This window comes from Planococcus citri, chromosome 4 (assembly GCF_950023065.1).
Source record: "Planococcus citri chromosome 4, ihPlaCitr1.1, whole genome shotgun sequence".
NCBI lineage: Eukaryota > Metazoa > Arthropoda > Insecta > Hemiptera > Pseudococcidae > Planococcus > Planococcus citri.
In genome coordinates this window covers 64934721-64948037 of record NC_088680.1, presented here as the reverse complement: position 1 = coordinate 64948037, position 13317 = coordinate 64934721, and the positions used below count along the sequence as shown (strand labels likewise).

The 13317-nt window shown below is 36.0% G+C and overlaps 4 protein-coding genes across 5 annotated transcripts; 2 read left to right on the top strand and 2 right to left on the bottom strand.

Annotated features, from left to right (window-relative positions):
- Positions 1–432: 432 nt before the first annotated feature.
- LOC135844406 (uncharacterized) lies at positions 433–1912 on the bottom strand. 2 transcript variants are annotated; one of them, XM_065362608.1, is made up of 4 exons: positions 1601–1912; positions 1078–1204; positions 816–1016; positions 433–746 (listed from the first exon to the last, which is right to left on the bottom strand). In XM_065362608.1, the coding sequence occupies exons 1-4, from the start codon at positions 1695–1697 to the stop codon at positions 623–625; spliced, it is 549 nt and encodes a 182-aa protein (XP_065218680.1). In that variant the 5' UTR covers positions 1698–1912; the 3' UTR covers positions 433–622. The 2 variants fall into 2 exon arrangements, with proteins under 2 accessions (XP_065218680.1, XP_065218679.1); XM_065362607.1 differs by having other exon boundaries at positions 433–744; positions 811–1016; positions 1601–1898.
- Positions 1913–2660: 748 nt separating this feature from the next.
- LOC135845994 (mitochondrial-processing peptidase subunit beta) lies at positions 2661–4972 on the bottom strand. Its single transcript, XM_065364910.1, has 8 exons — positions 4793–4972; positions 4433–4663; positions 4190–4361; positions 3949–4105; positions 3683–3876; positions 3320–3600; positions 3030–3233; positions 2661–2902 (listed from the first exon to the last, which is right to left on the bottom strand). The coding sequence occupies exons 1-8, from the start codon at positions 4859–4861 to the stop codon at positions 2762–2764; spliced, it is 1449 nt and encodes a 482-aa protein (XP_065220982.1). The 5' UTR covers positions 4862–4972; the 3' UTR covers positions 2661–2761.
- A 182-nt stretch (positions 4973–5154) lies between these two features.
- Positions 5155–7732, top strand: LOC135845997 (uncharacterized). Its single transcript, XM_065364912.1, has 9 exons — positions 5155–5637; positions 5720–6024; positions 6109–6268; positions 6345–6457; positions 6529–6669; positions 6750–6954; positions 7042–7186; positions 7261–7375; positions 7456–7732. Exons 2-9 carry the CDS (start codon positions 5833–5835, stop codon positions 7609–7611), a joined length of 1227 nt encoding a protein of 408 aa, XP_065220984.1. The 5' UTR covers positions 5155–5637; positions 5720–5832; the 3' UTR covers positions 7612–7732.
- Positions 7733–8336: 604 nt separating this feature from the next.
- On the top strand, positions 8337–10813 carry Gen (XPG-like endonuclease). The gene is made up of 9 exons (XM_065364911.1): positions 8337–8493; positions 8573–8725; positions 8816–9011; positions 9101–9190; positions 9347–9618; positions 9687–9746; positions 9874–10027; positions 10105–10411; positions 10500–10813. Exons 2-9 carry the CDS (start codon positions 8574–8576, stop codon positions 10688–10690), a joined length of 1422 nt encoding a protein of 473 aa, XP_065220983.1. The 5' UTR covers positions 8337–8493; position 8573; the 3' UTR covers positions 10691–10813.
- Positions 10814–13317: the final 2504 nt, after the last annotated feature.

The following is a 13317-nucleotide window of genomic DNA, read 5'->3' as shown; positions in this document are numbered from 1 at the left end:
TTCTGAACAAATTTGATCTGATCAGGTTTGAACAGATCTAATCCGATCAGAAATTTTGATCCGACCAGATCTGATTGAATCTGGTCTGGTCAGATTGGATCCAAGAAACATCAGGATGTGATCAGATTTGAACAGACCTAATCCTATCACAATTTTTTATCTGACTAGTTCTGATTAAATCTGGTCTGGTGAGATCAAGTCAGATTGGATCCATCAAGAAGTCACCAACCAGTCGAAATAGATGATGTGATCAAGTCCTCAGTCACTTGGATATTCAAGCAACTGCTGACGATAGTTTGACCATATCTGATTTTGAATGAAGTACCAGAGACCTTCTGGAATTATCTTCGATCGTCGAATCAATTGCTAGCGGTTCTCGCTGATTATGGAACAATTTGTACGTAAATTCGATGTTAGAATAAAAAGAAAGACTTCTGACTATGTAAAAAAATGTGAAATTAACTTTATATTCGAATAAAAAAATATCACTATTAGAAAATGGGGAAAATACACTTTAAAAGGAACACGTAAATTATTTCATCACAATATAAAAAAAAAGTCATTATTAAGAAATTAATTTTCGAACTAGTCTTCGTACTTTTGATTAAAGCGAATCAGACTTTCACTCGAGGTACATTATCACAGCTGCGATAATTTGTAGCAGTTTATAATCAGTACAGTTGCGGATCATGTAACACAACTCAGTGCTTAGTTGAACTCGATCGTCGCTGGAAAGGTCGTGCGCTGAAAAAAAGAATTACAAATTAGCTAACACGTTCAAAAAATATCCAACAAAGAGTTTGTGTATACCTTCATCTTCTCCATTTATCAACCATCTATTGTAATCTTCGAGTTTTTTCAACATACTATTATGTTCTTCGTCTAGTAAATTGCTTGGCCGTTTTTTATCGTCATCCTCTCCCATCTGGTCGACGCTACTGCATTTTTGGCTCTCCATGGTATCGTTTGTAGAACTCTCTGAGGAACTAGTTTCCATCCAATCGCGATCCCTAAAACTATACACAACGGTTAACGTTACGTTGATTTCAAAAAATATGTATACTAATTGATACTCACAATGTAACCATAGCAGTTATTAATTTCTCGATCATCTTTAACGTTACAATTCTTCGACTGTGTACCAGCAGTTCACTGGCCTTTCGACAGAGTTCTTCTTTGTCTATAGAGAATGATGTTTCTTTTCCTGCAAAAATTGAAAAGTCACAGTTACCTATCGTCGGCTTAGTGCGGAAAGGTGCCTCGTGAAATTCGTTACTTGACACCTGTGTAAAACGGTCTTTCCACTCTGAGCACCATCTATCAGTCCAAATGTTCAAACCAAAAGTTATGTTACCTCAAGGCACCCTTCCCATCACCTAAGATGCCTTTAGATTTGAACTTGGACTGATAGATGGCGCTCAGTGTGGAAAGGCAGTTTTACACAGGTATCAAGTAACGAATTTCACGAGGCACCTTTCCGCACTTAGCCGACGCAGTATGCTATCGATTTCTCCAAGTTAGGTCTATCATCATCATCGAGTCGTACAACCGCTCGAGAATTCAAATACTGATTTTAAGAAATGATTGATTTCACACTCACTTCTTTTCTTCTGCTTGCGATGATCTGAGTTATGAGGTCTTTTCGACATGACGACCTTTTGGCGGGAAAACCAGCAGGATTTCGTTAAAGTTAGCATTGAATTTAATGTTAGACTAAACTATAAACTGCTACAGAATACCGAAAATTTTAAAATTAATTGAACAAGAATAGGTAGAAATTAGAAATTAGAATCGAGTGAGATGTGTTTGTTATGGTGTGTTATCAATAATGCAATTTGACTATCAGCTATCAGCTCAAAGAATGACCCTGACCTCAGTAATTCACAAACTAAAGAAAGATACAAACTAAATACAAACGAAGTGCCATCATCAAAAAAAGGGAAAAGATAAATTTTATTTTTTTTGGATCCAAGATTTCCAAGAACTGTCACGATCTGATCCGATCAGATTGAAAGTCTGAACAGTTCTAAACAGATCAAATTTTTTGATCTGATCAAATCTAATCTGATCTGGTCTAAGCTGATCATTGATCAAATCAAACTGGATTCAGATCTGATCCATTGGTTCTGAACAAATTTGATCCGATCAGGTTTGAACAGATCTAATCCGATCAGAAATTTTGATCAATCCGGTGTGGTCAGATTGGATCCAAGAAATATCAGGATCTGGTCCAATCATTCACAGATCCCGATCAGTTCTGAACAGACCTAATCCTATCAGAATTTTTCATCTGACCAGTTCTGAGTTCTGATTAAATCTGCTATCTGGTCTGGTTAGATCAAGTCAGATTGGATCTAAGAAAAGTCACGAACTCACGATCAGCTGATCCGATCAGATTTGAAGTCTGAACAGTTCTAATCCGATCAAAACTTTTGATCTGACCAGATCTGATCAAATCGAATTGGATCCAGATCTAATGAAATCCATTCCTTTTTCGCTGGGATTGAAAATGAAATGCACCAACTAAAAAGTGTAGGTACTTAATTGATTCTAATCCTTTGGCCACCATCTCCCTGGAACCTTTTGTGTTCATTGATGGTTTTTTTTCGAATATGTTTTGAAGCAAAATTAAATGGACGAAAAAAAAGCCAATGAAAGAATACACCTATAATGAATTTATTTTAACAATTCTTACAGTTTAATACAAAATTAGGAGTTACAAGCGATACAAACAGAGAAGTGTTGTTTTATCTCTATTTCTCTAGAATGCCGCCCAGAACATGTACGAACGAACCATAGCGTAATCGGTCATTTCTTCGGTGGGGCCTACTGCTGCTACAACGGGTTCTTGATCGTAATAATATTTCATCATAACTTGGTGAATATCTGAAGCTGTTACTCTCTGCATCATGAAAACAGGACAAAACGAGATGAATTAATCACAAAGAAAACGATAACAATCGAGGCATTGGTTTTTCATCCGTCAACAGATTGAGAATCTAGCTCGAGTAGTCATTATTTTTACTTACATCAATACGTTCTTCTAATTCGTGAAGAGGGATCCTTCTGTTATAACACAACATTTGTCTACCGATATCCTCGCATACGGGCGTTGTACCGTCTAATTGCAATAACATACTAGTTTTCAATAAATTCTTTCCTCTTTCAACATCTTGAGGTGTGACTGCGGTACACAGATTTCTGAATTCACCTTGGACGGCGGTCATGAAATCCTAAACACGAGCCAAAATCCATTCATTAGACGAGACACGTGAGTATAAAGACCGAATATCGAGGTGAAAATAGTAAATTAAATTACATCGATGTGTTCTCTGGGCGAAACGAAGTAAATACCCCATAATCCGGTATCTTTGTAACACGTGTTGAAAGCTTGATAGCTCAATGCTTTTCCTTCAGCTCCAGCTCGGGCGATTCGGGAAGCGTTCAACGAACCGATTCCTTGAGTTCTATCCCAAGCGCCGATAATGGTGCTGGCGATCATCAATGGAATGTTATCTGGATCGTTCCATCCGCAACCTTCGACCGCAAAGGCCACATGAGCGAAGGGTATATCGTCGTCTCGGTGTTTCAATTCAGAACCTGGTCATTCGCGTAATAAAATTAAAACCCAATTAAAATAGATAGAAAATATTAATAATAATTAGTTGGTGGTTAAATTTACCAGTGTATCTGCAAGGTTTCATGTTCAGGTTTTCTAAAAGCGGATTATTGGTATCTGCTGGAGGTACATTGAAATGCTGTTCGGCTAATTTAACCAATTGGTCGTGGTCAACTCCGCCAGCACCGGCTAAAACCATACGAGCTGGTTTGTAGAACAAGCTAACGTAATCAACTAGATCCTTTCTCGAAATCGATCTGAAATTAAATCGCAAATAAATCAGTAAAGATTTAATTTTTGCATAATTTCATCGAAATAACATCACGTACTGGATATTTTTAGTCGGTCCTAAAATAGTTCTTCCTAAAGGTGTCTGTTGGTAAGCGGTAGCGTGTAAATAATCGAATACAACTTCTTGCAAATTCGTGTCCACTTCTTGCATTTCACGTAAAATAACGCCTCTTTCGCGTTCGATCTCCGATTCTCCTAAAATAATCCAAATATAACACGTCGTTAAAGATCGTACGAGATTAATACAGTAAAATATACAACACGTGAATTTGCTCGTACCTAATTTAGAATTGAACAGAATATCGGCCAAAATTTCCACAGCTTTGGGAACATCATCCTTCAAACACTTGGCATAAAACACAGTCTGCTCCCGAGAAGTATAAGCGTTCAAATGCGCTCCCATGTTTTCAATTTCCAATTCTAAATCTACTTGCGAACGTTTACCAGTTCCCTGTACAGAAAGAAATCACAATTTATCAACTCGAGAGTTCAGTAAGTATAATTGATAACGTTAAGATTTACTTTGAAAGCCATGTGCTCCAAGAAATGAGCGACACCGTTATTATCTTCGGTTTCCCATCGTGAACCAGCATCGATCCATAAACCAACGGTAGCTGTTGGTGCACCAGAATCTTCGGTGGCTACTTTCAAGCCGCTGCCAAGTTCAGTCACCGTTGTTTGTGGCAAATTCAATAACTTTTCTCTTAATTCGTTGGTGGCTAGATTCGACACACACCTCCATTGCCTACTCAGCTGAAATACAAACAGAAGATACGTTTTAAAACACGCGAACGCATGAAAACGAAGAATTTAATATTCGTCTGCCTCATACCTTAGTAAAGGTCACGAATACGACTTGAAATTGATAAAAGGAATACTTACGTTCAAGACTTTATTTTGTTTGGATAAAGCTCTCAAAGGATACCGCAGATTGACTAGTCGAGATGCCATTTCGATACTTTAAAGATGTAATATAATTAATTCTTCAACTCTAATTTATCCGATAATTTATAAAAATTACAAGATGTTATGCAGACTGGCGGAGTGACAGAGAAAAAAAACGATTGATACATGAGCATACGACGTTCATCCATATAACTGGATGAACACTACGACAAAAAACACCAAACAGAAACCGAAACTAGAATTCAACCAATCACGTTCGACTTTGATAAAACAATAACGTTATTTTCCATCCAGTTTATTTAAAAATATCATAAGTCCATATTTTGATAACGCAGAACTCAAAATTTTTCAGCTGTAGAAAATATTGAGCTGTTTTTTTGAGTTTTGAGCAACAAATAATTAATTATTTGACGTATAAATGCAAAATTTTCAATAACTTAATTGATTTTCCAAGTATGAAAAACAATTAGGAATCAATTAAAGGTGTTAATTACGACTTATACAATCGCTATTCTTCGGTGAATGTACAATATTGATGTGTGGGGATTAATTATTTTTTCACGCTAATTTTTTGTATTTTAAAACAATCTGGATTGTTGTACCGAATATCTAGCTGAGAACTGAACGTAGAAATAATTCATGACTATCGTTTTCCTTCTCTCTAATGCACGTAATGATCGAACGTATTGTATCAATAATTCATAACATTGACTCGATTTCATACATCATCTAATTTGTCGGTGTGTACACAATATACTCTGTATATGTGATGAATTTGTAAACCTGGAACGCAAAACTATCGCTTACATTCCTTACATGCAGTAAGTAAAACCATCAGAATTTTATTTCAAACTCTTCGTAATCCGTATTGCTTCTTATTAACGTTGAATTTCCATTTTCCAGCATCACTTAGTCAGAAATGGAGACCAATCTATACAAACTCAGATCATCATTCGTGAATGTTGCAACTACCTGCCTTTGTTGACTTCCTACCGTATTATAATTAAGTCTATAAAATGCCTAGACGTCGTTTTCTCGGTAAAACGTCCCGAATCGTGGGTCTATGTTCCATCGCTAATTTTATCAACTCGGCCGATCGAGTGATAATGCCCATTGCCATTGTACCTATGGCAGAGCAGTTTCACTGGAGTTTACAGATTCAAGGTTGGATTTTATCTTCGTTCGCTTTCGGATATTTAACCAGCCAGGTGAGGTGCTAAAGACCGAAGAAAATGCTTCTCTAATTTGATAATTTATAATATTCTTGTGTGTGTTTTTGTGTTTCTATACAGATCATAGGAGCTTGTGCTGCTCAGAAGTTTGGAGGAAAATCAGTTTTATTTTTTGCTGTTTGTTTGTGGTCTTTGTCGACAGTAGTGACTCCTATTTTTTCTCATTCGGCGACTGCTTTGATAATTTGTAGGATTATACTTGGTCTTGGAGAAGGTTTAGGTAAATATTAAATGTGTTTCTTTGTGTATATAGCCTGTGTAGTGATCTGGGTTTTAAATCGATTAATTTTTTTCAGGATTGCCCACGATATATCTCATATTTGCTAATAATATTCCAATCGAAGAACGATCCCGAGCTTTTGGGTATCTTTATGCTGCTGGGTCAATCGGTCAGACGATCGCTTCAGTAGTGAGTAAACTCATTTCACGAGGTACAAAATTAATCGAAAAAACGTATTAACTTCTTGGTGTGTTTTGCAGATATGCCCTCATTTAATGTGGGAAACCAGCTTCTATGTGTTTGGTATTCTAGGAATCATATGGGTATTGTGTTGGTTACTATTTTACAATGAAAGCACTCCGTTGATGGGTAAAGATGAACTTCCCCTCATTACTCCTAAAGTAAGAAAACGTTTGCCATCAGTATGATTAATTATTTGAAGACTATGGTCTGTGTAACCAATATTGTTATTTTCTTGTAGGTCGTTAGTTTTAATATCATGTGGGTGGAATTCTTCCGGCATTGGGCTCTTTGGGCCATTTATATAGCGCAATTTTCGATGAATTGGTCCACATATATCATAATGCAATGGTTACCTACATATCTGTCTCGATATTTGGGCGCTAATAAAGAAAGCATCAGTTTCACCGCCGCACCTTACATCATGAATTCACTAGTTGGAGTTGGTAAGTCAGCAATAAAATAAATACTTCGTCTTTCATAATTTTAGAGTACATGTTTGTGATCAAAATGTGGTTTTCTTTTTCAAAAAGGTGCCGGCCATTTTGCGGATGCGTTAATTAGTCGTCGATGGACGGTGCTTTCAGTCCGCCGTTTAATGACTGGAATCGGTCTTGTTGGTCCTGGTTTGTTTCTGTTGGCATTCTGTACTATGGACAATTTACTAGCGGCAGTTTTGTACGTTGAAGTTGAAGCTCTAAATTAATTTCATGATGTATCGCTTGTATTGACTTTTATCTTTGACTTCCTAGATTCGTCTCGATTTCAATGGGATTCTGCGCCTGTAATTCAGCCGGCCATCTGAGTAATCACGCAGATATTGCGCCAAACCACGCCGGAGTTACGTTTGCCATATCTAATACAATCGTAAGAGAATGATACCTTAACTCTACAGCAATTACCGTACAATTGGTATAGCTTTAATGTGCTCATTTGATGTTAAATAGGCTACAGTACCTGGGATACTAAGTGGCCCCGTCACAGCTGAATTGGTCACAGCATCACACGGCAGATGGTTTCCTGTTTTTGTTCTGGCTGCAGCCGTGAATTTCACCGGCGCCATTATCTATTACAGCCAGAGTTCTGCTTCTCAAGTTCTGTGATAAAAAAAAGGTGCGACAGGGGAGAGTGGAAATGAGGAGAAATAAATGATGCTAAGTCATTTTATTTACATTGTTCCGTTTTCGTTGATTTATTTATTTTATTAAACGTTTTTATCGCGAATACACATTGTTGTTTTTCGTAATGTATTTTGTAGGTAATTGAAAATAAAATTAATCACGTTTTCATTGACGTTGTAGTGTCTGAGAGATGGAATTCACCATCTTTAAATACTCATTTAACTAAAATACGATACAGGGTACTCGTAGAACCCACAATATTACAGAAATTGTCCTGTGAAGCTCTTGGTTTGATCATTAAATTTGATCTGGAGAGATCAAAGTGGATCTAGGGAGTATCTGGATCTGATCTGATCAAAGAAGAACAGTCAGAACCGGTCTTATCAGATCAGATTCAATCAGGGTTTCCTTTCTCCTGTTGGATCTGACAAGACTTGGGATTAGGTCTGGTCGAATCGAATTGGAATTTTGTCTGATATGATCAGATTCAGATTCAATCATTTTCAGATGGGCTATTTCAGATTCCAGAACCCAATAACCAAACGCCAACATGAATAATTTCAATCATCTCTCATAGGATTTCCCAAACTGATCAACGTTCATTACTCATTAGGCACTGAAATACCTAATACCTAATTAATAATTAATTAAATAGATACAAAAATGTCCAGTTCGATGATGGCACATTCTTTGTATATTTAATTTTGTAAATATACCCTATACCCAAAGACTCCCCCCTTACCCTCCCTCCCGATTCCTATCATGAGTGATAAGAAGAATGGAGATGATTAATATGTACTTTCAAATTTCCGGCGATGTCTCTAGTCCAGTTTACCGGTTCAATTAATCTTTAAGGAGTTGAATGTAAGTCTCCATCTCATATATTCGAGTCTAATGTAGTAATATCTCAATTCATTGTTTTTAATTTAATCCTATTCTTCAGCATGGGTGTAAAAGGCTTATGGACGATATTGGCTCCCACCGCTCAGAAAAAAGCACTATGGGAACTGAAAGATCAAACGGTAGCAATCGATTTGAGCGGATGGATATGCGAAAACCAGTTAATAGACAACTTCAACGCCAATCTCTACCTAAGGTATCTGGTTTAAGAAGGAACCATTTTCAAGTCTCAATATTGATATCATTCGATGAAATTAACGTCTTATTTGTCGGCAAATGTTGGCAGGAATTTATTTTTTCGCACCTCGTACATGTTATTGGTTGGAATCAAACCTATATTCATACTGGAAGGTAAAGCACCCACTTTGAAGCACAGCACGATTGAGCGAAGAAGAATTCTCAGTGGATCCTCTACCGTTTCGGATGAAAACTCTAAGAAAAATCGAGGCAATAGGTCGCGTTTAAATTCCATGCAAAAGCAGGTATTACCTTTTCAAATATGGTAATTTTATACTGAAAAATATCGAGAATACTTTCGAAATAATTTATGTAAATTCAATGTATTCAACAGTGTGAAGATTTACTGAAATCCATCGGTGTGTCTTGTTACTATAGCGAAGGAGAAGCAGAAGCTTTATGTGCTTTGTTAAATAAAGAAAATGTGAGTAAAATATCGCATCTATAATATCTTCATTCGAGTTGAAAATTATGCTTCTAATTCTACGTTTTGCTGATCTAAATACGAGCAGTACGTGTATCATCGAAATGGACCAAAATACACACAGATTTCTAACATATGATCACTATTACCTTACAGATCGTAGATGCTGTAATAAGTCAAGACAGCGATTGTTTTCTTTACGGAGCCAAAACTGTTTATAGAAATTTTACCATCGGATCATGCGGTGGCAGTGTAGAAGTGTATACTCTATCGTCGATCGAAAAGAAATTATCCCTCGGTCGTAATAAGTTGATTGCTCTATCACTGTTGTGCGGATGCGATTACAACGATAGTGGAATTTTGGGAATTGGTAAAGAATCTGCGTTGAAATACCTCTCCATGTGTACAGATTCTGAGGTTTTAACACGGTAAGATTTATCACCAGTGGCATCGTTGCTGTTAACTTCAACCGTTCTATTTTCTGTTCTTTTTTCAGCCTTTCTTCTTGGCGTTCGAGTTACTCGTCTGTGGTTCAAAGCAATTCAAATGTAACGTCGTAAGTACAAACTTTTGTGAGCTGGTGGATCATCTACCGCAGCTACGATCGTAATTAATTACTCGTTTTATCGAAGATAACGCTGGTGAATCAAGCTACATTGATTGTGTTCGTTAATATTACGCAGACTATCGAAATTAGAATGGAATTTGGTACGAAAAGCGTTGCAGAATCCAGAGTTTCCCTTTTTGGAAGTACAGAAAGAATTTTTAGAAAATCAAAGTACCATTAAAGGCGACGTCATTTTCGAATGGAAGCAACCAAATATTAAACATTTTGTGGTAAGACTCCGTATTCAAATACTAAGTTCATTATACACAGTCGTGAGCGTAGATACAACTATTACAATATGTTGCAGATGCTGACTGAAAGATTACTAGGCTGGAATACGAACTATTCGTTGGAAAAATGTGTACCACTTCTGAGTCGATGGCATCTTCTCTACGATAATTCTTCGAAAGAAAACATCGCCGGTTCTATACAACTAGAACGTGTTGTCAAAAAACGAACTTTACGTAATGTACCATCTTACGAAGTCAAATGGAAGGATTTTGAAACTACGACGATAGAACCATACTGTATTTTTAGAGTTAAATACGAAAACGCAGTGCAAGATTACGAAAGCACGAAGAAGAAAACTAATAAAAGCAAGAAAACCAAGAAAAGTAAGAGCAAGTTGTCACTGCTGTGTAATTTTAAAGCATTTGATCTCGAATTTGAACTAACATTCTGTTTTATTTATTGTTCCATTAGAAGAACCGGAGAACTTTATGTTCGAATGTGACCAACAAGTCGAAATAGACGATGTGATCAACAACCTCAGTCACTTGGACATTCAAGCAACTGCTGATGATAGTTTGACCGTATCGGATTTCGAATGCAGTGCCAGAGACCTTTTGGAATTATCTTCGATCGTCGAATCAATTGCTAGCGGTTCTCGCTGAATGTGAAACATAATTCGTACGAATGTAAATTCGATGTTGGAATTATAAAAAAGAAATACTTCTGATTATCTAAAAAAAAATGTGAAATTAATTTTATATTCGAATAAAAAAAATATAAATGTTTCTTTCTCTGCAACATTGAAAAGTCAGAGGGTTATCCTCGTATTTTCGATTTCTCCAAGCTCCAAATTCAAATTCACACTTCTTTTCTTCCGTTCGCGATGATCCGAGTTTGAACTTTGAAAGTCTTGGTCTTTTCGACACGGCGACTTCAACCTTTCGGTGGAAAAAAGAGGACTTGGTTACAGTCAACAATATGAAGATGCTGTTTTTTCATTTCGACTAAATTATAAACTGTTGGTGAAACATGAAAATTTTGAAATTCAACAAGAATAGAGTGAGATGAGATTTAGATGAGATGTATCTGATTTTGTTGATTTGAAATTTGAATTTGAAAATTGAAAAATTTGAATCTCGCCGCTTCCAGACGCGGGAGATTCAAACCAGTTATAAACCAACCAATCAGATCAGAGAATTTCTGATAAGGAGTTAGTTTCACTGCAGCCCGTTCAGATAGAGCAACGCTCCTCAACCACGCGCCTGATAGTTCTTTATAAAATTTTTATTTTTAAAAATAATTTTAAATGGAGTTGTCATTGCCTTTAATTTGACGTTGTCATTTTCATTTTCGTAGATTTTATTTTGGTATGTTTGTTGTGAATTGTCTCTTCTGTTTTCACTTTCATAAAGTTCGACTTCAAAGTTCAAACTGATCGTAAAAGTAAGATCTAAATCCTCCGGCTTTCGCCATCCTGGTCCTACGAAAATCAAAGATTTCAGCTTGAATTCGATGACTGTTTGAGAAGCTCTGGAAACACTATAACAGGTAATTCTGTAACCTTTTGGCTTTTATATGTATACTAGTACCCTAAGATACCTAAGTATGAATGTTCAATTACTCAAATCTCAGCACTTGAGCACGTGATGGAGAAATTTTACCTTCTCACTTCGTTCATAGAATTTGTAGTCGTAATAATTGTTTCTTATCTCACGTCTGTCGAGTGTAAGAACTATTTACTGTGAAATGTGAACCAACTTACTAATAGTTTTCGTGTAAATTTCAGGTTGTGTCGGAAGAAATTCAATACTTACTTGCTCAACCACTATAAGTAGTACCTTTCGTTTGTATTTTCACACGAGATGGCCGATTTTTTGACGAAAATTGACGTACGAAAAAAATCTCTACTGCCTTTTCAACGACGACGAACCACAATCAGATGTTGTCCTAGCAGCTTTAAATCCAAATGACGACGATATGGAACAAAACTGGCGTAAGTGAAAAATGAACTTCAAAACTGTTATGTATCTAATCTGACATTCATTCGGTGATTCTTAATATTCTGCGTCAAGAAACAAGGACACAAATAGCGTAGAAAACTTCATTTCCATTCCGTTTTTGCGAATCGCTGTGAAAAAACCAATTGTACGTCGTAATTGACAATTTAATTCAACTATGATTTCTATTGTTTCATCGATAGTGTAGATAGATTTGTATCTGTAGCTGCCACAAACTACGAAGTTTAATTATCCCTCATAGAAAATCGTTATCGTTACTAGTGTTTTCCAAGAACAACTAATGTTTCCTAAAAAATTACTACCGATTCCTAAAACATTAGTAGTGAAGGTAGCAACCTTTGATAATATATATTGTACTAATCAAAAGTAGCGAGAGCGATGTTACTAGCGACCGGTATGACGCTACAATTGTGAATGAGCCAACGTTACTAGTGATTGAGCTGACACTAATAGCAACTGAACTGATGCAACTAACATTTAATTTAATGCAATTGAAATAGCATCTAAAAGTAAATTCTCAGAGAAAAGTGCTAGCAGTGATCTGATCTCTCATGACTGTCAGCATTTCCAAAAAAGTTGCTAACTGAAATAATGAATTAAGCTGCAAAACTATTTATTACTTCCCTGGGTGAAATAAAATGTGGTCTCTGAATGAGAATCACTTTGAAATGCAAAAACAAAAAATGAATTAGTACATAGTATTTACATAGGTACCTATTACAAAAAAAAGAAAAATGAAACTTACTTACTCGCTAAAGAAAATTTAATATTGAATTCCCTAAATATTTCCAACTTGTGGAACGAAAATACAAAATTAGTTAAGATTTTAAAAGAATCAAAATAACCATCATTACTCTATCTCGTTCGTAGGTACCTGTAAAAAATACGTAGAGAAACAACAACAACAACAACAATCATATTGAATTTATTCAACAAGATTCAAATATTCAAAATAACATACTAATATGAATAAAAAGAGAAATTATACTCGAAACAAATAGGTAGAATAAATGGGAAATTTTGGTAAAGTAAATAAGTATGAAATTTGAGAATTTAAACGAATGTATAAGAAATGAATCGAAATCTAAATTGGGTAATTATACAAATATTTTATATACGAATCAAAATTGAGAACAAAGGCTTTGAGTTAGATCCAGGTTTCGAACCGCGGCTCGGAGCATCGACGAATACAACACCACATATAAAATTTCACGAATCAATTAACCTGTAAAAAGATGATTTTCAGCAATAGGCTGGTAAGTCACTAACTA

Coding starts and splice junctions, on each gene's coding strand:
- LOC135845994 (XM_065364910.1), bottom strand. CDS start 4,861: ATGGCATCTCGACTAGTCAATCTGCGGTATCCTTTGAGAGCTTTATCC. Junction 4,664..4,792: donor AACAAAATAAAGTCTTGAAC/GTAAGTATTCCT, acceptor TTTGTATTTCAG/CTGAGTAGGCAATGGAGGTG. Junction 4,106..4,189: donor TCTGTTCAATTCTAAATTAG/GTACGAGCAAAT, acceptor GGATTATTTTAG/GAGAATCGGAGATCGAACGC.
- Gen (XM_065364911.1), top strand. CDS start 8,574: ATGGGTGTAAAAGGCTTATGGACGATATTGGCTCCCACCGCTCAGAAA. Junction 8,726..8,815: donor AACGCCAATCTCTACCTAAG/GTATCTGGTTTA, acceptor AAATGTTGGCAG/GAATTTATTTTTTCGCACCT. Junction 9,619..9,686: donor GATTCTGAGGTTTTAACACG/GTAAGATTTATC, acceptor TTCTTTTTTCAG/CCTTTCTTCTTGGCGTTCGA.
- LOC135845997 (XM_065364912.1), top strand. CDS start 5,833: ATGCCTAGACGTCGTTTTCTCGGTAAAACGTCCCGAATCGTGGGTCTA. Junction 6,955..7,041: donor GAATTCACTAGTTGGAGTTG/GTAAGTCAGCAA, acceptor TTTTTCAAAAAG/GTGCCGGCCATTTTGCGGAT. Junction 7,187..7,260: donor AATTTACTAGCGGCAGTTTT/GTACGTTGAAGT, acceptor TTGACTTCCTAG/ATTCGTCTCGATTTCAATGG.
- LOC135844406 (XM_065362607.1), bottom strand. CDS start 1,697: ATGCTAACTTTAACGAAATCCTGCTGGTTTTCCCGCCAAAAGGTCGTC. Junction 1,017..1,077: donor ATAACTGCTATGGTTACATT/GTGAGTATCAAT, acceptor CGTTGTGTATAG/TTTTAGGGATCGCGATTGGA. Junction 745..810: donor GATAAATGGAGAAGATGAAG/GTATACACAAAC, acceptor TCTTTTTTTCAG/CGCACGACCTTTCCAGCGAC.